At 35.9% G+C, this 21934-nt stretch overlaps 1 protein-coding gene across 2 annotated transcripts in view; it reads left to right on the top strand.

Annotated features, from left to right (window-relative positions):
- COL21A1 (collagen type XXI alpha 1 chain) overlaps positions 1-21934 on the top strand; it is a 202408-nt gene that overhangs the window by 161283 nt on the left and 19191 nt on the right. For both annotated transcript variants that reach the window (XM_054557654.2, XM_063724841.1), the window contains one exon: positions 19962-20006. In XM_054557654.2, the coding sequence (XP_054413629.2) occupies positions 19962-20006 (45 nt within the window). The remainder of the gene's footprint in view (positions 1-19961; positions 20007-21934) is intronic.

The following is a 21934-nucleotide window of genomic DNA, read 5'->3' as shown; positions in this document are numbered from 1 at the left end:
ATGGCCTTAGCAGTTTTATTTTGGAAATGTTTGCTGTCTCATTTTTCCAGGAATACAGACATGGGGATCACTGTAGTGTGGCTGAAACACTGGCTCATAGAGGCTTTTATTGTTTCCTTTCCTCATGCCTTTCGAATTCTTGCTTAACCACATGTTATGCTTGTCTTTATGATGTAATGTTTACTGCTGAGCCAGTCCAAGTTACCATGTACTTAAGAGACCAGCAGATCTTTTGTTTAATCACCTTTTCTGCAGTGTGATTATTTGGCATATCAGTTTTATGCATATACGCAGAAGACATGCATAAAATTATTGGGGAACATTAATGATGAATTGCTGTGATAATTTCCCATGTGGAATTACCAATCTGCTTTGTGATGCTAGTAAAGTGGAGGTATCTTTATTTGCCTGCTTGACTATATTTTTTATTTAGATTGAAAAGAAAGAGGAGGAAAACCCGCTAGTTCTATTATTGTTTTTACTTGATTTGCAATTGTATTGTAAGATGTTTCAGTCTTTTGTACAGATTTGTAGTACTTTTTCTCACCCCTTTTTCAGGCTCCAGGAGTGGTACATACCAAGTATGTGCCGAGTAAACCAACTTTAACTTGAAACTCATATATCTGCTATTACAAATTTCACACAGCAGTTCTTAGTGTGAAGGCAACCCCCATGTAACAATTTGGATAGTACAATTTGAAAATTCAATTGTATTTATTACTGTAATAATGTAATTATGTATATAATTATTATAAAACAATATTACTACATAAAACACTATTACAATAATTTATTGTCATAGTAATTATGTTTTAAAATCTAATTGACAATAACTCTTACAATACAGTTTGAAATAGGCTCTATCTAAAATAATGTAAATGCTCAGTTTACTGTAGGGTTGACTAAATTTGTAAGCAATATCTGTAACTTTTTGGTCTTCTACAATATGACACTTGGCAATGTAGTGAATGTGAAAATATTGTGTCATTAATTTTGACCTCACACACAAATGTTGGCTCATTATCTGTACAAATTAGTTAATAAAGTCCTACCAGGTTAATCGCAGATCTGTTTTATTCTTTCCTATTATAAATGACATAAATATCATTGACATAGCAAAACTGGACTACCATCAAACAATAACATAAAGCAACATTGTTGATTTTAAATTTAGAAGCTCTGTGTCTACGGCACTGATCATTTTTTTGTGTTGTTCTAAGAAATCTTTTTTTTATATTTTTTTTTCGTTGGAGTCTTGCTCTGTTGCCAGGCTGGAGTGCAGTGGCACGATCTTGGCTCCCTGCAACCTCTGCCTCCTGGGTTCAGGTAATTCTCCTGCCTCAGTCTCCTGAGTAGCTGAGACTACAGGCGCGTGTCACCACGCCCAGCTAATTTTTGTATTTTAGTATAGACAGGGTTTCACCATTTTGGCCAGGATGGTCTTGATCTCTTGACATCATGATCCACCCTCCTCAGCCTCCCAAAGGGCTGGGATTACAGGCATGAGCCACCGTGCCTGGACAGAAGTCCTTTAAATTATTGTTATTGTAAGAACCACTGATAAGCATTAAAGTATTTTATTTGATTTTTTCTTTTTTCCATCCATTTCTTTATAATTTGAAAGAGGCTTTATTGAGCCCTGAAATTTCAAGAGGAATAAATGCAATTGCAAATATGAGATGATGTATGATTAATTCTTAGAATGGATAACATATCCTCTAAGTAAATAGAATCTCATTATTGCTTATGTAGGCTCAGTAGTCTCACTGGTATGGGGACTGATTATATTCATCTCTGATTTGAAGAGAATGGATGAGAAGAAACTTACCATGTATACAGGATATGAAGTCTAACTTTTATGGGTTGATGTCATGTAAACAGACTTTGACTTTAACAATATGGATTTGAATTGTTTGGGTCCACTTATATGTGGATTTTTTTCAATACATATAGTGAAAAATTTTTTTGGAGAGTTTTGACAGTTTTAAAAACTTGTGGATGAACCATGTTGCATAGAAATATTTTTTTAAAATAAAAAGTTATGCCATGAGTGCAAAAAATATATATAGATGTTAGTCTGTATTATTTACTATAATAAAAATTTAAAATTTATCACAACTTACATATACAAACATTTACAGAGCATACATAGTGCCATTTCCAGTTGAGATAAATGTAAACAAATGTAAAGATGCAATATTAAATCAAAATTGCCTAAAATTAACTGTAGTGCATATTGTATTACTATAATAATTTCATAGCCACCTCCTGTTGCTATTTTGGTGAGCTCAACTGTTGCAGGTATCAGCTTAAAATGCCATGTGATGCTAATCATCTCAATGGGAGCAGTTTGTCTTTCCAATAAATTGTGTATTACAGTAAAAAGTGATCTCAGCTGGGTGTGGTGGCTCAAGCCTGTAATCCCAGCATTTTGGGAGTTCAAGGTGGGCGGACCACTTGACCAAGCCCAGGAGTTTGAGACTAGCCTGGGTAGCATCGCAAAACCCCATCTCTACAAAACATACAAAAAATTAGCCAGATGTGGTGATGTGTGCCTAGTGCCAGCTACTCGGGAACCTGAGGTGGGGGGATCACCTGAGCCTGGGAGGTCGAGGCCCCATTCAGCAGAGATCACACCACTGTACTCCAGCCTGGGTGATAGAGTGAGTGAGACCATATCTCAAAGAAAAAGATCTCTTGTGGTTTTTGCGTATTTTTCATTGTTTAGTGCAATACTGTAAACTCTGAATAACATCATGAAATACATAGGAAGTGCCACTAGTGATTTTGGAAGTGCTCCCAAAAAGCAGAAAAAAAGTTGTGACATTATAAGAAAAGGTTTTATTGCTTGATATGTATACCATAGATTGAGGTCTGCTGCTGCAATTGCCCACCATTTTGAGATAATACAGTGTAAGGACCATTGTAAAAAAAAGAAAAGGAAATTTGTGAAACTGTTGCTGCAGCTATGCTGGCAGGTGCAAAAACTTTGTACTTTTTGCAAAATTCCTTTTTGTCTCATACTGAAAATTCAGCTTTTATGTGAATGCAGGATTGCTGTAAGAAAGGCATACTAATAGACACAAATATGATTTTTAAAAAGCAAAAATTTTTTTTGAGATGGAGTCTTGCTCTGTTGCCCAGGCTGGAGTGCAGTGGCACAATCTCAGCTCACTGCAACCTCCACCTCCCGGGGTCAAGCAATTCTCCTGCTTCAGCCTCCTGAGTAGCTGAGATTATAGGCATGTGCCACCATGCCTGGCTAATTTTTGTATTTTTAGTAGAGACGGGGTTTCACCATGTTGGCCAGGCTGATCTTGAAGTCCCGACCTCAGGTGATCCACCCACCTCGGCCTCCCAAAGTGCTAGGATTACAGGTGTGAGCCACTGTGCCCGGCCTAAAAAGCAAAATTATTATATGACAAATTAAAGCAAAACAAAGATGAAGAATTTATCAGTTCTCCAGCTTTTTCAAACAAAAGCTGGAGAATGTAATGTCAGCAAAGGATGGTTTGATAATTTTAAAAACAGGTTTGGCTTAAAAATTGTCAAACACAGGAGAAGCAGCTTCTGCCAACAAAGCAGCAGCACAAGCATTTCCAGATGCCACTAAGAATCTCATTGAGGAGAAATGGATATCTTCATGAACAAATTTTTAATGCAGATAGAATTGTCCTACTCTGGAAGAAAGAAATGCCACAAAGGACATTTATTAGTAAGGAAGAGAAACAAGCCCCAGGATTTAAGTCAGGAAAGGATAGGCTCACTGTACTGTTTTGTACAAATGCAATTGGGTTTATAATCAGAACTTCCCTTATCTATAGAGCTGTTAACTCCCAAGCCTTGAAGGGAAGCTATACACACCAGCTGGCAGTCTTTTGGTTGTATAACAAGAAAGCCTGGATGAGAGAATGCTTTTTCTGGATTGGTTCCGTCAATGCTTTGTCCCTGAAATCAGGAAGTACATTGCTAGTAAGGGACTGCATTTTAAAGTTCTTTTGATATTAGACAATGCCTCCAGCCACCCAGAACCCCATGAGTTCAACACTGAAGACATCTGAATGGTCTACTTGCCCCCTAAGACAATGTATCTAATTCAGCCTCTAGATTGTATAATAAGGAGGACCTTTAAAGCTTATTACACATGGTATTGTATGGAAAGGTTGTCAATGCTATAGAAGAGAACCCCAGCAGAGAGAATGTCATGACAGTCTGGAAGAATTACACCACTGAAGATGCTATCATTGTTGTAGAAAAAGCCATGAAGCCTGAAACATAAAATTCTACTGGAGAAAACTGTGTCTAAATGTTGTATGTGATCTTATGACACAACCAATCAGGGAAATCACAAAAGAGATTGTGGATATGGCAAAACAAAACAAAACAAAAGGTGAAGGGACAAGGGTCCCAAGATATGGATCGTGGAAAGATTCAAGAGGTAACAGACACCAAATCAGAGGAATTAACAGAAGACAACTTGATGGTGATGAGTGCCTCCAAACCAGTGCCAGCCTGTGGGAAGAAGACAGAGAAGAAGCAGTGCCAGAAAACAAACTGACATTAGACAAGCTGGCAGAATGGTTCAGATTATTCAAGACTGCTTTTGACTTCTTTTACGGCATGGACACTTCTATGATATGGGTACTGACACTGAAGCAAATAGTGGAAGAAGGATTGCTGCCTTATAGGAACCTTTCTAGATAAATGAAAAGCAAAAAATCAGGCAGAAATTACAGTGTGCTTTCACAAAATTACACCCAGTGTGCCTGCCTTTCCTGCTTCCCCTTTTACCCTTTACATATCTGTCTCTGTCACCCCTTGAGACAGCAAGACCAACCCCTCCTCTTCTTCCTCCTCAGCCTACTTAACATGAAGATGATGAGGGTGAAGACCTTTATGATGATTCACTTCCACTTAATGAATAGTAGATATATTTTCTCTTCCATATTATCTTAATAACATTTGCTTTTCTCTAGTTTCTTTATTGTGATAGTATAGTATACAATACATATAACATGCAAAACACGTGTTAATTGACTGTTTATGTTATTGGTAATGCTTTCAGCCAAAACTAGGCTATTAGTAGTTACATTTTGGGGGAGTCAAAATTTAACCGTGGATTTTCAACTGTGCAACGGTTTGGCACCACTAACCCCTGTGTAGTTCAAGGGTCAACTGTATATAAAAATTGTGTGGTGGGTTAAAACTACTAAAATCTATTAAAGATAAGCAGATTTAATCATGACAGGCAGAGTGTTAAGAATTTTGTTCGGGAGGAGCCAAGATGGCCGAATAGGAACAGCTCCGGTCTACAGCTCCCAGCGTAAGCGACACAGAAGATGGGTGATTTCTGCATTTCCATCTGAGGTACTGTGTTCATCTCACTAGGGAGTGCCAGAGAGTGGGCACAGGTCAGTGGGTGATTGCACCGTGCGCCAGCCGAAGCAGGGGCGAGGCATTGCCTCACTCGGGAAGCGCAAGGGGTCAGGGAGTTCCCTTTCCAGGGGTGACAGACGGCACCTGGAAAATCGGGCCACTCCCACCCGAATACTGTGCTTTTCTGATGGGCTTAGGAAATGGTGCCCCAGGAGATTATAGCCCGCACCTGGCTCAGAGGGTCCTACGCCCACGGAGTCTCGCTGATTGCTAGCACAGCAGTCTGAGATCAAACAGCAAGTTGGCAGCGAGGCTGGGGGAGGGGCGCCCGCCATTGCCCAGGCTCGCTTAGGTAAACAAAGCAGCCTGGAAGTTTGAACTGGGTGGAGCCCACCACAGCTCAAGGAGGCCTGCCTGCCTCTGTAGGCTCCACCTCTGGGGGCAGGGTACAGACAAACAAAAAGACAGCAGTAACCTCTGCAGACTTAAATGTCCCTGTCTGACAGCTTTGAGGAGAGCAGTGGTTCTCCCAGCACGCAGCTGGAGATCTGAGAACGGGCAGACTGCCTCCTCAAGTGGGTCCCTGACCCCTGACCCCCGAGCAGCCTAACTGGTAGGCACCCCCCAGCAGGGGCAGACTGACACCTCACACGGCCGGCCAGGTACTCCAACAGACCTGCAGCTGAGGGTCCTGTCTGTTAGAAGGAAAACTAACAGAAAGGACATCCACACCAAAAACCCATCTGTACATCACCATCATCAAAGACCAAAAGTAGATAAAACCACAAAGATGGGGAAAAAACAGAGCAGAAAAACTGGAAACTCTAAAAAGCAGAGTACCTCTCCTCCTCCAAAGGAACGCAGTTCCTCACCAGCAACAGAACAAAGCTGGACGGAGAATGACTTTGACGAGGTGAGAGAAGAAGGCTTCAGACGATCAAATTGCTCCGAGCTACGGGAGGATATTCAAACCAAAGGCAAAGAAATTGAAAACTTTGAAAAAAATTTAGAAGAATGTATAAGTAGAATAACCAATACAGAGAAGTGCTGAAAGGAGCTGATGGAGCTGAAAACCAAGGCTCGAGAACTACGTGAAGAATGCAGAAGCCTCAGGAGCCGATGCGATCAAATGGAAGAAAGGGTATCAGCCCTGGAAGATGAAATGAATGAAATGAAGCGAGAAGGGAAGTTTAGAGAAAAAAGAATAAAAAGAAACGAGCAAAGCCTCCAAGAAATGTGGGACTATGTGAAAAGACCAAATCTACGTCTGATTGGTGTACCTGAAAGTGACGGGGAGAATGGAACCAAGTTGGAAAACACTCTGCAGGATATTATCCAGGAGAACTTCCCCAATCTAGCAAGGCAGGCCAACATTCAGATTCAGGAAATACAGAGAACCCCACAAAGATACTCCTCGAGAAGAGCAACTCCAAGACACATAATTGTCAGATTCACCAAAGTTGAAATGAAGGAAAAAATGTTAAGGGCAGCCAGAGAGAAAGACCGGGTTACCATCAAAGGGAAGCCCATCAGACTAACAGCGGATCTCTCGGCAGAAACCCTACAAGCCAGAAGAGAGTGGGGGCCAATATTCAACATTCTTAAAGAAAAGAATTTTCAACCCAGAATTTCATATCCAGCCAAACTAAGCTTCATAAGTGAAGGAGAAATAAAATCCTTTACAGACAAGCAAATGCTGAGAGATTTTGTCACCACCATGCCTGCCCTAAAAGACCTCCTGAAGGAAGCGCTAAACATGGAAAGGCACAACCGGTACCAGCCACTGCAAAATCATGCCAAAATGTAAAGACCATCGAGACTAGGAAGAGACTGCATCAACTAACGAGCAAAATAACCAGCTAACATCATAATGACAGGATCAAATTCACACATAACAATACTAACTTTAAATGTAAATGGACTAAATGCTCCAATTAAAAAACACAGACTGGCAAATTGGATAAAGACTCAAGACCCATCAGTGTGCTGTATTCAGGAAACCCATCTCACATGCAGAGACACACATAGGCTCAAAATAAAAGGATGGAGGAAGATCTACCAAGCAAATGGAAAACAAAAAAAGGCAGGGGTTGCAATCCTAGTCTCTGATAAAACAGACTTTAAACCAACAAAGATCAAAAGAGACAAAGAAGGCCATTATGTAATGGTAAAGGGATTAATTTAACAAGAAGAGCTAACTATCCTAAATATATATGCACCCAATACAGGAGCACCCAGATTGATAAAGCAAGTCCTGAGTGACCTACAAAGAGCCTTAGACTCCCACACATTAATAATGGGAGACTTTAACACCCCACTGTCAACATTAGACAGATCAACGAGACAGAAAGTCAACAAGGATACCCAGGAATTGAACTCAGCTCTGCACCAAGCAGACCTAATAGACATCTACAGAACTCTCCAACACAAATCAACAGAATATACATTCTTTTCAGCACCACACCACACCTATTCCAAAATTGACCACATACTTGGAAGTAAAGCTCTCCTCAATAAATGTAAAAGAACAGAAATTATAACAAACTGTCTCTCAGATCACAGTGCAATCAAGCTAGAACTCAGGATTAAGAATCTCAGTCAAAGCCGCTCAACTACGTGGAAACTGAACAACCTGCTCCTGAATGACTACTGGGTACATAACGAAAGGAAGGCAGAAATAAAGATGTTCTTTGAAACCAATGAGAACCAAGACACAACATACCAGAATCTCTGGGATGCATTCAAAGCAGTGTGTAGAGGGAAATTTATAGCACTAAATGCCCAGAAGAGAAAGCAGGAAAGATCCAAAATTGACACCCTAACATCACAATTAAAAGAACTAGAAAAGCAAGAGCAAACACATTCAAAAGCTAGCAGAAGGCAAGAAATAACTAAAATCAGAGCAGAACTGAAGGAAATAGAGACAAAAAAAGCCCTTCAAAAAATTAATGAATCCAGGAGCTGATTTTTTGAAAGGATCAACAAAATTGATAGACTGCTAGCAAGATTAACAAAGAAAAAAAGAGAGAAGAATCAAATAGATGCAATAAAAAATGATAAAGGGGATATCACCACCAATCCCACAGAAATACAAACTACCATCAGAGAATAATACAAACACCTGTACGCAAATAAACTAGAAAATCTAGAAGAAATGGATAAATTCCTCAACACATACACCCTCCCAAGACTAAACCAGGAAGAAGTTGAATCTCTGAATAGACCAAGAACAGGAGCTGAAATTGTGGCAAAAATGAATAGCTTACCAACCAAAAAAAGTCCAGGACCAGATGGGTTCACAGCCGAATTCTACCAGAGGCACAAGGAGGAACTGGTACCATTCCTTCTGAAACTATTCCAATCAATAGAAAAAGAGGGAATCCTCCCTAACTCATTTTATGAGGCCAGCATCATCCTGATACCAAAGCCTGGCAGAGACACAACAAAAAAAGAGAATTTTAGACCAATATCCTTGATGAACATTGATGCAAAAATCCTCAATAAAATACTGGCAAACCGAATCCAGCAGCACATCAAAAAGCTTATCCACCATGATCAAGTGGGCTTCATCCCTGGGATGCAAGGCTGGTTCAATATATGCAAATCAATAAATGTAATCCAGCATATAAACAGAACCAAAGACAAAAACCACATGATTTTCTCAATAGATGCAGAAAAGGCCTTTGACAAAATTCAACAACCCTTCATGCTAAAAACTCTCAATAAATTAGGTATTGATGGGACGTATCTCAAAATAATAAGAGCTATCTATGACAAACCCACAGCCAATATCATACTGAATGGACAAAAACTGGAAGCATTCCCTTTGAAAACTGTCACAAGACAGGGATGCCCTCTCTCACCACTTCTATTCAACATAGTATTGGAAGTTCTGGCCAGGGCAATGAGGCAGGAGAAGGAAATAAAGGGTATTCAATTAGGAAAAGAGGAAGTCAAATTGTCCCTGTTTGCAGATGACATGATTGTGTATCTAGAAAACCCCATTGTCTCAGCCCAAAATCTCCTTAAGCTGATAAGCAACTTCAGCAAAGTCTCAGGATACAAAATCAATGTACAAAAATCACAAGCATTCTTATACATCAATAACAGACAAACAGAGAGCCAAATCATGAGTGAAGTCCCATTCACAATTGCTTCAAAGAGAATAAAATACCTAGGAATCCAACTTACAAGGGATGTGAAGGACCTCTTCAAGGAGAACTACAAACCACTGCTCAAGGAAATAAAAGAGGATACAAACAAATGGAAGAACATTCCATGCTCATGGGTAGGAAGAATCAATATCGTGAAAATGGCCATCCTTCCCAAGGTAATTTACAGATTCAATGCCATCCCCATCAAGCTACCAATGACTTTCTTCACAGAATTGGAAAAAACTACTTTAAAGTTCATATGGAACCAAAAAAGAGCCCGTGTCGCCAAGTCAATCCTAAGCCTAAAGAACAAAGCTGGAGGCATCACACTACCTGACTTCAAACTATACTACAAGGCTACAGTAACCAAAACAGCATGGTACTGGTACCAAAACAGAGATATAGATCAATGGAACAGAACAAAGCCGTCAGAAATAATGCCACATATCTACAACTATCTGATCTTTGACAAACCTGAGAAAAACAAGAAATGGGGAAAGGATTCCCTATTTAATAAATGGTGCTGGGAAAGCTGGCTAGCCATATGTAGAAAGCTGAAAGTGGATCCCTTCCTTACACCTTATACAAAAATCAATTCAAGATGGATTAAAGACTTAAATGTTAGACCTAAAACCATGAAAAGCCTAGAAGAAAACCTAGGCATTACCATTCAGGACATAGGCATGGCAAGGACTTCATGTCTAAAACACCAAAAGCAATGGCAACAAAAGCCAAAATTGACAAATGGGATCTAATTAAACTAAAGAGCTTCTGCACAGCAAAAGAAACTACCATCAGAGTGAACAGGCAACCTACAAAATGGGAGAAAATTTTTGCAACCTACTCATCTGACAAAGGGCTAATATCCAGAATCTATAATGAACTCCAGCAAATTTACAAGAAAAAAACAAACAACCCCATCAAAAAGTGGGCGAAGGACATGAACAGACACTTCTCAAAAGAAGACATTTATGCAGCCAAAAAACACATGAAAAAATGCTCACCATCACTGGCCATCAGAGAAATGCAAATCAAAACCACAATGAGATACCATCTCACACCAGTTAGAATGGCAATCATTAAAAAGTCAGGAAACAATAGGTGCTGGAGAGGATGTGGAGAAATAGGAACACTTTTACACTGTTGGTGGGACTGTAAACTAGTTCAACCCTTGTGGAAGTCAGTGTGGCAACTCCTCAGGGATCTAGAACTAGAAATACCATTTGACCCAGCCATCCCATTACTGGGTATATACCCAAAGGACTATAAATCATGCTGCTATAAAGACACATGCACACGTATGTTTATTGCGGCATTATTCACAATAGCAAAGACTTGGAACCAACCCAAATGTCCAACAATGATAGACTGGATTAAGAAAATGTGGCACATATACACCATGGAATACTATGCAGCCATAAAAAATGATGAGTTCATGTCCTTTGTAGGGACATGGATGAAATTGGAAATCATCATTCTCAGTAAACTATCGCAAGAACAAAAAACCAAACACCGCATATTCTCACTCATAGGTGGGAATTGAACAATGAGAACACATGGACACAGGAAGGGGAACATCACACTTCGGGGACTGTTGTGGGGTGAGGGGAGGGGGGAGGGATAGCATTGGGGGATATACCTAATGCTAGATGACGAGTTAGTGGGTGCAGCGCACCAGCGTGGCACATGTATACATATGTAACTTACCTGCACATTGCACACATGTACCATAAACCCTAAAGTATAATAATAATAATGAGAATAATAATAATAAAAATTTTGTTCAAAGGTTATAGATTGGTGGAAAAATAATGTATATGTAATGATTTTTAAGCAGAGGCATAAAATGGATTATTTTAAAATTTAATTAGTAGATAATTTAAAACCCGGGATGACAATCCAAGCTTAACACCTATAATACAGATAGTTTTTAAGAGAGTCTCACTTATATATAAATAATTTAGATTTTTTATATATAATATAAAATATATGAGACTATGTAAATGAGAGTCTTGAAAATTATCTGTATTATGAATATATATTTATATAGAAATAATTGATATTCTCTTGAAAGGATCTGTATATTTATCTCTTGAAAAAAATATACACAGAACACTATTTCTCAAGCTCTGATCCACAGAGTACCTCAAAATTACTAGAAATGCCTATTAAAATTCAGTTTTCTGGGGGCCATTCTGCTCCTGATAAATCAAAATTTGGGGTCAAATCCCAAGAAACTAGATTTTTAACGGCAACTGCTTGTGAGTCTGATGTAAAGTTTAATAACTACTGATATAGGGACTTTGAGACAGGTAGATCAAAAAGAGGAATATGAACACAGTAGGAAGACAAAAGTTACCTACTGGAGGAGAGCAATTAGTTTTAGTGATATTGGTACAAGAAAATAATTCTGACATTTTAATATTTTTTAGACCATACATGCTTTAATATGTATTTCTCTGGTTAAATAAGCTTTGATGTTGTCATAAATGATAATATGAAATTATATTTCCAAATGGGTTCACTTTCCTTTGCTTATTTATAATATTTTGTGTTTTGTTTATTGACAAAAATAACAAAAACAAATCTATTTTGTAAAACAAAAATACATCTATATGCAATTGAAGAGGACTAAACTTGCTTATATGAGAGAGGCAAATCCTTACAAAGATAGAAATTAGATAACTTAAATTTATGAGTTTTATTATACCTTCAATTTTAATGAAATTTTTAGGTTATTCTTCCAGATTTAAAAAATTTTATGTAATAGACAAAAGTAACAATCTGTAATTATAGATCTAATATATTACCATTTTTTGTTTTAGAAAAGTTCTATGACTGTGGGAAAATGGGGGAAATGGTGCCTGGGAAAGCTGATTTTGCCAAATGTCAAATTCCTAGCTCTCCTGTGAAAGAAAGTGCTCCTTAAACACAGCATTATCTTTCCCTGAGCAATATGAATGCCTTTGTCCAACACAGTGTACTTAGCAATATGTGAAAATTATCTGCAAGAATAACCTCCCAAGACATGAAAACTTAGCAAATATGTTACACAGGGAGGTCGTAGCAGGGAGGTGTATTAAGATCTCCCCAGCATTGATTTCTGAGTCTGCAGTATAATTCTTTCCAGTTGTTCTAGTTCTCTTACCAAATGATAGCCACAACCTTTGATATCTTTACTTTTTTATTTTGAAAGACCAACGCTTAACAGTAATTTCTTGAATGATTTAAATGTGAGGAAAATAACTCTTAGACATTTTTTGAGAACTTTTTAAGATAAGAAATTTGTGTGGGCCAACTTTTCATTTGTTTGTTATTATGTATTGTATATTTGATTACATTTTATTAGTTTTATCTAATCCTTTTATTCATTATTTATCACTTCTTACATGTATTTATTTACTTAGTTTATCTTAAGTACTCAAAAAGTGTAGAAGTTGTGTTGTAAATTTGAGTCTGCTTTCACTTACCCAAATTCCATTCCCATTCCCAGCAGTAACAATTGTTACTCATTTAATGAGATTATGTCTGGACTTTTTCTTTACAAATACATAAGAACATACACGATTTTTTTAAACAACAAATTGGATCCACTGAAACTTTTATTTAACTTTGTAATATGAACATTTACCATAAAAGGTTATAAGACAATATAAAATCTATCTCATTTCATTTATAGCATAGCTATAAATCAATCTAATCTCTCTTATTAATGTTTTTTATATATATATATTTTTTTCTGCATACTTAGGCAATATTTTCCCTGAGGGATATATCCCTGTAAGTGTGACTACTGGTTTAAAATATAAACTATGGTTTATTCCTGAATTTAAGTAGAAATGTCTAGTGTTTCACCAAATCTGATGTTTAAAATGGGTTTCTGATTGATTCAGACTTTGGTTTCAAATATTAGTTCTATTTCTAGATTATTGGGAGTTTTCACAAATATTGCATGATAAATTTTTAATAATGAATCTTTTGAGGTGATTTTGTGTGTTTCTCTTCTAAATTGTTAATATGGGAATGTCATTAGTATAGTATATTATACGGATATATTTCTTTATATTGGACATTTCTTGCATGCTGAGACAAACCCTACTTAGCCATGCTCTACTTTTGTTCTGACACACTGCTATATTTATCTTACTAGCCTTATAGTAAGTCCATTTGCATTTATTTTAACAGATTACATCAGCTTGTAGATTTCTTTTTTAGGTATTATTATTGACTTAGTAGCTTCATAATTTGAATTTAGATGATCATCCTTTTAATGCCTTGGAGGAATTTAAATTACATAGAAACTATTTGGTCCTCAGATATTAGACAATATTTCTGTGGTAGGCAAAATATGACAACTCCATCCTCTCCCCAAAGATAGCCATAATTTAATCCCTGGAACCTGATACTTTCCACAGCAAAGAGATTTTGTGGATGTGATTAAAGTTAATGTCCTTGAGATGGAAATTTTATTCCAGATTATCTAAGGAGGCCCAATCTAATCATGAGTAATTGAAAGTGGAAAAATACAGAGCAGGAATGGGGCAAAAAGATGTGACTGAAGAAGGACCTGACCCATTTGAAGATAGAGAAAATGAAGGATAGATTCCTTGGGGCTGTAAACCAAGGAGTGTAGTCCCCCCTGGAAGCTGGAAATAGACTTCAAGTTTACAGCCAGTAAGAAAATGGCTGCCTTGGTCCTACAGCTGCAAGAAACAGAATTCTGCCAATAACCTGAATGCACAGGAAGCAGATTCTTTCCGAGAGACTCCAGAAAGGAGTGCAGCATTGCTGACTCTTGGAATTTAGCCCTGTGAGACCCATGCTGTACTTCTGACCCACAGAACTGTAAGATAATAAATATGTGTTGCTTTAATGCACTAAATATGTGGTAATTGGTTATGGATCAATAGAAAACATTTAATTTTTTTACTTTAATCAATGCTTATTTGTCTATCAATTGTTTCATTATTTTTATAAGAAAATGGGATTTACATTATATAAACATAAAATTCACAATGGGCTGTGTTATGCAATAACTAGTATAGAGATTTAGATGGAATAGCATACACATTTCAAAAATATGAGGTTATAAATAAGATATGGAAGATATTAGATTAGATACAATTTTAAATACCTAGTTATTTTTATCATATAAATTAAGTTTAAAAATTCACTTATTAGTGCGTTTTCTTTATCAAACTAATTTCATTTTTTATTTGGTGGGGATGGTTAATGGTGCTTTAAAATATTTTGGTATGATTACCTCTATTATATATAAAATTAAAAAAAAATAGTAGAATTTTCCGGTTTCTCTGGAAAAGATTTAACTTCTATTTTAACTTCTATTCAGCACCAAGTTAAAGTTTCTAAAGTTAAAAAGGGTCTTTGAAAAATACACTTTTAGTTTTCTTCTTAATGAGAAATTGACCATAATTTGTTTTGAGTTATGTAGTAACAAAAAGTGTACCCCAAAAATGTGGTAGGTACTTTTCAGGCTTTCAGAGATCACAGCCCATTTTAGAACAACTCTGGTATTATTTTGGAACTTTCTCTTTCAAAATGGAATTGATTTTAAGTTTTACGTATGTCTATCAAAATGGAATTGATTTTAAGTTTTACATATGTCTATACATACATGCTTGTTTGTTTGTTTGTTTGTTTTTTAACACATCCGTATTTCATATGCATTTCACTTACTGATATGAAGGGGCAGGTGGTTTTTCTGGACCTTTGGGCTCTGGTGGCTACATGACTTTCCTACCATGTGACAGGGGTCCCAGATCTCTTAATCCTTTCCCTTCCTCTCCAGATAGTCGTCGTCCTTGTCTGAGTTTTCGGGTTTGTTATTTTAATTTGCTAAGAATTTGTGATTTTGTCTTGTCCTGGAAAAGGATGCTTTTGCAACGTAACATTGTTCAGACTATTTTATTGGTTTTATAAAAATGTAGAAATGCCTTTAGGTGTGGAAAAGAAATGCCAGTTACTGCAGTAGCCTTTAAAATGGCCTCCAAATGGCTTTTCCTTCCTATGATATCTTTGTTCTCTTTTTTTGTAGCCTATAAGGTGAAACTGGTGACACTTTCTGCTTTATTATAAACATGAGTAGCCTATATTTATTGGCTAAAGTATTTTCTACTTAAATTGTTTATCTTTGGGTAATTTGGGTCCAGTCCCAAGTGGGCCCTTGTCTACAGGCCAGGGTGAATAAGTTCATCCAACGTTCTTAGATTTTTTTTTTTCCTTAAAGATTAATTACAGCATAATATGGGAATAGAAAACTAGTCATTTCCTTATCAAGGGTTTATTGCAAGTACTTGTATATTGGTTTCTTTTAGGTCTGGCATCTGTGATTGTAAGTTACTTCTCCCTATAGTTGCCTTACCACAGAATAATCTGTTGTAAATCATTCATAATGGCCTGCCAGTTACTGTGGGAAAAAAAAATAATTGAAAAACATTGCAGAGTTCAACTACAAATATATTTAATACTCTTGGTCATCTTTTTCTGAACAAATAGTGATGAATTATTTAAAATATTTAAAAAGCAAAAGTCATGATAGTATTACTCTGTAATCAAGATCAGCCAAACATGAAAAGGAAAGGTATTGAATGGGGGGCAATGCCGACTTGTTGGCGCCCCCGAATGGGGGACTTTAGATTGCTAGCATCATCCTACATATAATGGACATTTTTGGAAATGCAAGTAGGGAAAGGCAAGGTAGAAAGGCAAAAAGATAAAAAAATAAAAAGAAAAAAGAAAAAGCCTTACAATGGAGAAAGAGGACAAAATGTAGAGACATGGAAAAAAATTGACTTCAAGTATTTCACAACTTTCAAAGGTCAGGGAGGAGCTGTGAAGAGACAGTTATAAAAATTTGTTCATTGTTGTGCCAGCACTGAGCTAAATATTTGTGAAAGCTAATTGATAGAATGTACCAACTCTATGAGATAGGTCTTATTATTTCCCGACAAAGAAAACTGGGATTCAGAGATTTTACAGTTTAAATAACCGGCCTGGAGTGGATCTGCTATTAGGACATGGGCTGGCTGACTCCAGCATCTATTTTTTTAGCTGCTTCATACGGCTTCTACTATGCTCTTTACTGATAATCAGATGGGAATCTTTTTAGTTAATGAGAAAGATACTTTCAACATGTGAATTTTTTCTTCATTGAATCTTTAAGAATGAATAAATCACTTCTTGATATAATGAAGAAAACATGTAATATACTTCTGATATTTTGATAACTGGATATTAAATATCTCTACCATTGTGTAGAAAGGTAGATAATTTGATATAAAAATACCATTAATAGTTTAGATCTTTTTTAGTGAATTGAAAATATAGCATTACTTAAAAGCAAATTTGATCTAAAATGGTCCAATTTCATGGATAAGTAAATACATTCATTACATATGGGGAGTATACTGTGATATTTTGTCTTTTCTAAGTAATATTGTCATAGACACATTCCCTTCATTACAAAATATTCTCTAGGAAATAGAAGTCAAACCCTTTATTCTAAAGTATGTATTTCTATTCTTAACAACTTGTTTGTTGTACAGCAGTGGTTTAAATGGTTACAGAGAAGCTTCTAGAACAATTTTTTTGTGTCAACATTCTTTAACCACAACATTATGCAGGATTTTCTGGTTGACTTTCTGCTCTTCCTCAAACCCAAACTGAAATCACAGAAGTAGATGAAATATGTCCACTTACTGTTACTTGTTTCTGTCTTTACTTGGACATTGTAGCAGTTGCCTGAACCCAAAACCACAGCGAAATAGAAAATAGTCTCCTTGGAAACACATTTGCTCTATAAAATAATTGTCACTAAATACTTTGCAATCAACAAACTGTTAACTTTCAAATGCTTTTGGATAATATTACTGCTAACGTAAAATTAGCAAAGTTTAGTCAATTTCAATACACATATTGGGAGCCCAGGAAAATACTACCTTGGAGAATTTTATTAACTAATATAGCTGTGAATGATTTCAGTTTCCCTGGTTAACCTCTCCCTCAATAAGCTGGTATTCTGTGCATGCTTGTGGTATTATTATATTAGTTTTGCCAAGAATTCCTTAGATAAATCAGGCCTATGTTTTGTTTTTGATATCTTGTAGTTTTTATATATTTTTACTTGGTATTTGTAAAAGAAGTAATAATTCTTGGCATAATTGGACATAGAAAATCTATTAGGACTTCTTGGACATACATATCTATGAAATGTATGTAAATTTTTGGCCAGTTTTAGAGGATGAACAAAAAGAAAAGGAATTTTTTTTATAATCTGGAATCTCCCCCAAATAATCTTAGTATCAGATATATTGAAATAATGTAAGATTTGTGGCTATGTTCTACTACAGACCAAGCTCAGTATTAGAATGTCTCAGATAAGAGGGTGTCAAATCAAATCCAAGGAGTAAACAGTGGGGAAATGGGCTCTCAAGGGCTTTGAGGAGGTAGAAGCCAAGGTGCTGTTCGTGGAAACCTGGGTATAACTGTTTTCTCCAGGGAAAGGATGTGAACTTGCTAACACTGGGATTGTCTTCAGGATATCTGTAACTAATTCTGCTAACATCACAGACTGTGTAAGGGCACAGGGACTTGAATAGTGATGAAAACTTTAAATAATAAAAGACTAGTAAGAAATTCAGATTCTCAGGTCTGACACTGTCACCGGTAATCACATGTGCCCGTTAGGAATTCTGGGGGCCAAGGTTATCACATTGACAGAACTGTACCAGTTTTCCAGCATAGAACAATGTATAGCCACCTTCCTTCTGAGAAGAATTTACACATGTATTTTAGTTAAATTCAGAACTTGATCTCAACTTTTAGTGAATTTTCATATGTGTGTGGGTATTTGAATGGGAGGAGGTCACAGGGTGGTTTCACACCAAATTATGGTTCATTCAAATGGAGGCCCTTATTTTGAATAATGTTTATCTTAATTCATTGCATTAAGAATACACATTTTCTGCCTAAGAAGGTACAATTCATTTTATATTCATAACTCAGTGATTTTACTTTTACTTTATGTTTTAGAGTGCTTATTAGGTGTACTGTGATCGTGTTTTATATTGTTACTTTAAGGTATTTTTGTTGTTTTCATATTATTCTCTACTTATGTTTATAAAGGCTTGTCTTTGCAACTAGATTGTGAGTCCCTTGTTGATAGTCATTGCTCACATACCATTTTTGTTCTCTGCAAAGGGTATAGTGAAGTGGCAAACTGAATTGAGCTGAATAGAACCAAACTGAATTCCAATGTATGATTTAAGTTCAGATTTGAAAACTAGAACTATGTGTTTATGTCTTGCCCTATAATTGTGATTAGCACATTGATCAATAAAGATTGTATTTATAAACTCAGGGTGTGAAAATAAAGATAATGGCAGATTCTCCCTGCAATAGAAGAAGACACTTGATCTCATTGGCAATGGCAGCTCTAGCACCTGCTGTGATTTACTGAAGAGTACTGCTTTCCTTTGGAAGGTCTGCTAGTGCAGAGGATTTTCAAAGTCATACGGATGTGACCCAATTTTCTTGTCTTTCAGTGTCAATACATTTGTATAAATATAAATGTTGTTAACAATTTCAGCTCAAATGTCACCAAAATAGGTGCTAAGAAAATGGAATAAAAAGCAAAAATTGATTAGTACAATCACTGTTTTGCATGATAAATGATCATTTTGGGTAAATGCATCAAAAGGCAGACAATAGAACTGTTCTGCAAGCAATAAATGTGCTAAATTTATTCTTAACTTGATAGAATTAACATTAATTTTTTTCTGAATGTTGCTAGAGATATGTGCATATGAGTTCAGCCATGTGAAAGAGTGACCTGTACTTCTTTATATCTCTTCACAAACTGTGGTCTTCATATTCATGATTGCATCAGTAAGGGAGTTATTAAGAGAAAAGATTGCCATTTTTTATATGAATATTTAGGTTCTTGGGTATTTCAAGGCTCAGGTTGGAGGAAATCATTTAGTTAAATTAATTTTTAACTAAGGTGGTGAGACTGAGGGCTTGCGGAACTGTTGCACTAAATCAGAGCTTATATCATTTAACAGATTTTCTTGTATGATTCATTAGAAGTAATACAAGAATGTGTTCAAATGAAACATCATTTTAATTTTATCACTCATGTGTTGGGGTGCGAGAACTGAGATGAATTTCCTCATAGTTTCTGTTTCAAAAAGCCTTTATTTAAAGCTCTAAATATCAGTAGTATTCATATAATGCTATAGCTCATAAATTGTCTTTTCCATATTGGATTATTACAAATAGCAATATTATAATATGTATACATTTGAAAATATGTGTTATTTACCAGTTAAAATTCCAATTGTGACTGTTTCTTCTTTAATGATAAAGTCTTCAAGTTTTTATAAGTTAAAAATCTATTGTATTTGTTTTTAGGGAATCCCAGGATTTCCTGGAAACCGAGGATTAATGGGCCAAAAGGTAAGTATTCATGAAAATTAGCTTTGGGCCTGGATCTGTTCATTTAATGCATTGTTGTCTACAATAAAATACAGTTTTACATTTGTGGTAACAGTTAATTTTTCAAATATTATATAATTTTAGAAGCCGTTGTTTTGGCTTTACAAATTTGTATATATTGTTTTATGGTTGTTTTATATAGATAATATTAATTTAGATTTACATTATATGCTTCCTCCTTTACTTTGTTACTTTTCAACTTTGTTCTCTAAGATAATCATGGCATAATTTACTTCTTTAGACTTAATTTACTTAACTATATTTTTGAGTGTCTTTTTAGTTTAGTACAGATATCTTGGTAATAAACTTTGTTTTTATTTAATTACAAACTTCTTTATTTTGCTCTTGTTTTGAAGGACAGTTTTGTAGACTATACAACTCAAGGTTGACAATTATTTTCTCTTAGTAAATTGAAGATTTTCTTCTGTGGTTTTTTTGGCTTTCATTGTTAACTTTGAAAAATCTGCTGTCATTCTAATTATCATTCTTTTGTAAGTGATCTGTCTCTTTCTTTTGGAACCTTTTAAGGTATTTTATTTGTTTTTAGTGCTCTTCAAATTCACTACAATATATCTAGATATGGATATCTCTTTATTCATCTTGCTGGAAATTCAGTTTGCTTCTTTGCTCTGTGGAATTATTTCCAGTAGTTCTGGAAAGAATCAGCCATTATCTCCATATGACCTCTGCTCCATTCTCTGTTTCTGGAATTCTGGTTAGGCCTTTTTTTTATTTCTTCTAATTTTATGCTCTACATCTCTTTTTAGCATTACCTACCATATTTCCATATTTTTGGTTGTCTTACATTCTGGTTAAATGTTTTAGATATACCTTATAGTTTACTTATTCTTTATTGTGTCTAATCTGTTAGAATGATCAATTGATATTTTTTTAAAAATGATAAACACTCATAATTTTCACTTTTAGAGTTTATAATTTTTTAAAGCACAACTTTTTGTTCTTGAAGTCTCTTGTTACATTTTCAGTACTAATAGTCTTTCATGATTCTGTTTTTTTAATTTAAAAAAACCTCATATCTAGTTCTAAATTCTGTTTCTAACAATTCTGATATCTGCAGTTTATTATTTATTATTCTCATTCCTGTAGCTTGCTGTCTCTTGTTTCTACATTGTTTATCATGAGCTCATTGCTTCATCTTAATTTAGAGGGTGTCCTGTCAGCCTAACTGGGAAATGAAGACCTGCCTCTTGCTGGTAGCCATGGATACCATTTCAGCCCCCTTTGAAAGTCCTGAGTCATCATAGGTATTGAAGATTCCTGCTTCCTTCCCATGGCTGGCGAGTGTTCAGTTTCCCAAGAGCTGAAGATCCACCCTCAGATACTTCCACTTTTCTTGGCTCCTACAATTCTGTCTCTGGCACGGTTTCTGTATAGTTCAAATTCTCATCATTATAGCCCCAACTCAAAGTATATTTCATTAAAATGAGAGATCTTTGAATACCTCTCCTACTTCTTGGAAGACCAGCACTCTCTCACAGAGGATGTTCCTTCTAGGATTTTTGTTCTGGACTTAGAGGACCTAGTCAGCCGCAACCCTGGAAGTTGAAGTCTAGCGCTGTTATATTTTTACTCTATTTTTCTTTATTAATTTATGTTCACTATCATATTTCTTAAACTCTATGATAAATAGGAAAATTTTTCACCTGATTTTTATTTCTGTTGTTTACCTTACCAACTCCATCTAAGCTGCTAGGTCTTCCTTTGAAAGAATGGCAAATGTCACTACAAATGTCATAATAAAAATATTGACAGTAAATCCTCAGACTCTATGCCAAGGTCTTTAAGGCCTCGCTCCCTTCCTTACAGAAAGCAGAAAAAGTTGAGCTGATTGATATTCAATTGTCATTCCATTGAGCTTTGGCAGAAAC

This window comes from Pongo abelii, chromosome 5 (genome assembly GCF_028885655.2).
Source record: "Pongo abelii isolate AG06213 chromosome 5, NHGRI_mPonAbe1-v2.0_pri, whole genome shotgun sequence".
In the NCBI taxonomy this organism is placed as follows: domain Eukaryota; kingdom Metazoa; phylum Chordata; class Mammalia; order Primates; family Hominidae; genus Pongo; species Pongo abelii.
Note: the sequence above shows the minus strand (reverse complement) of the source record. Positions and strands in the feature narration are given on the sequence as shown.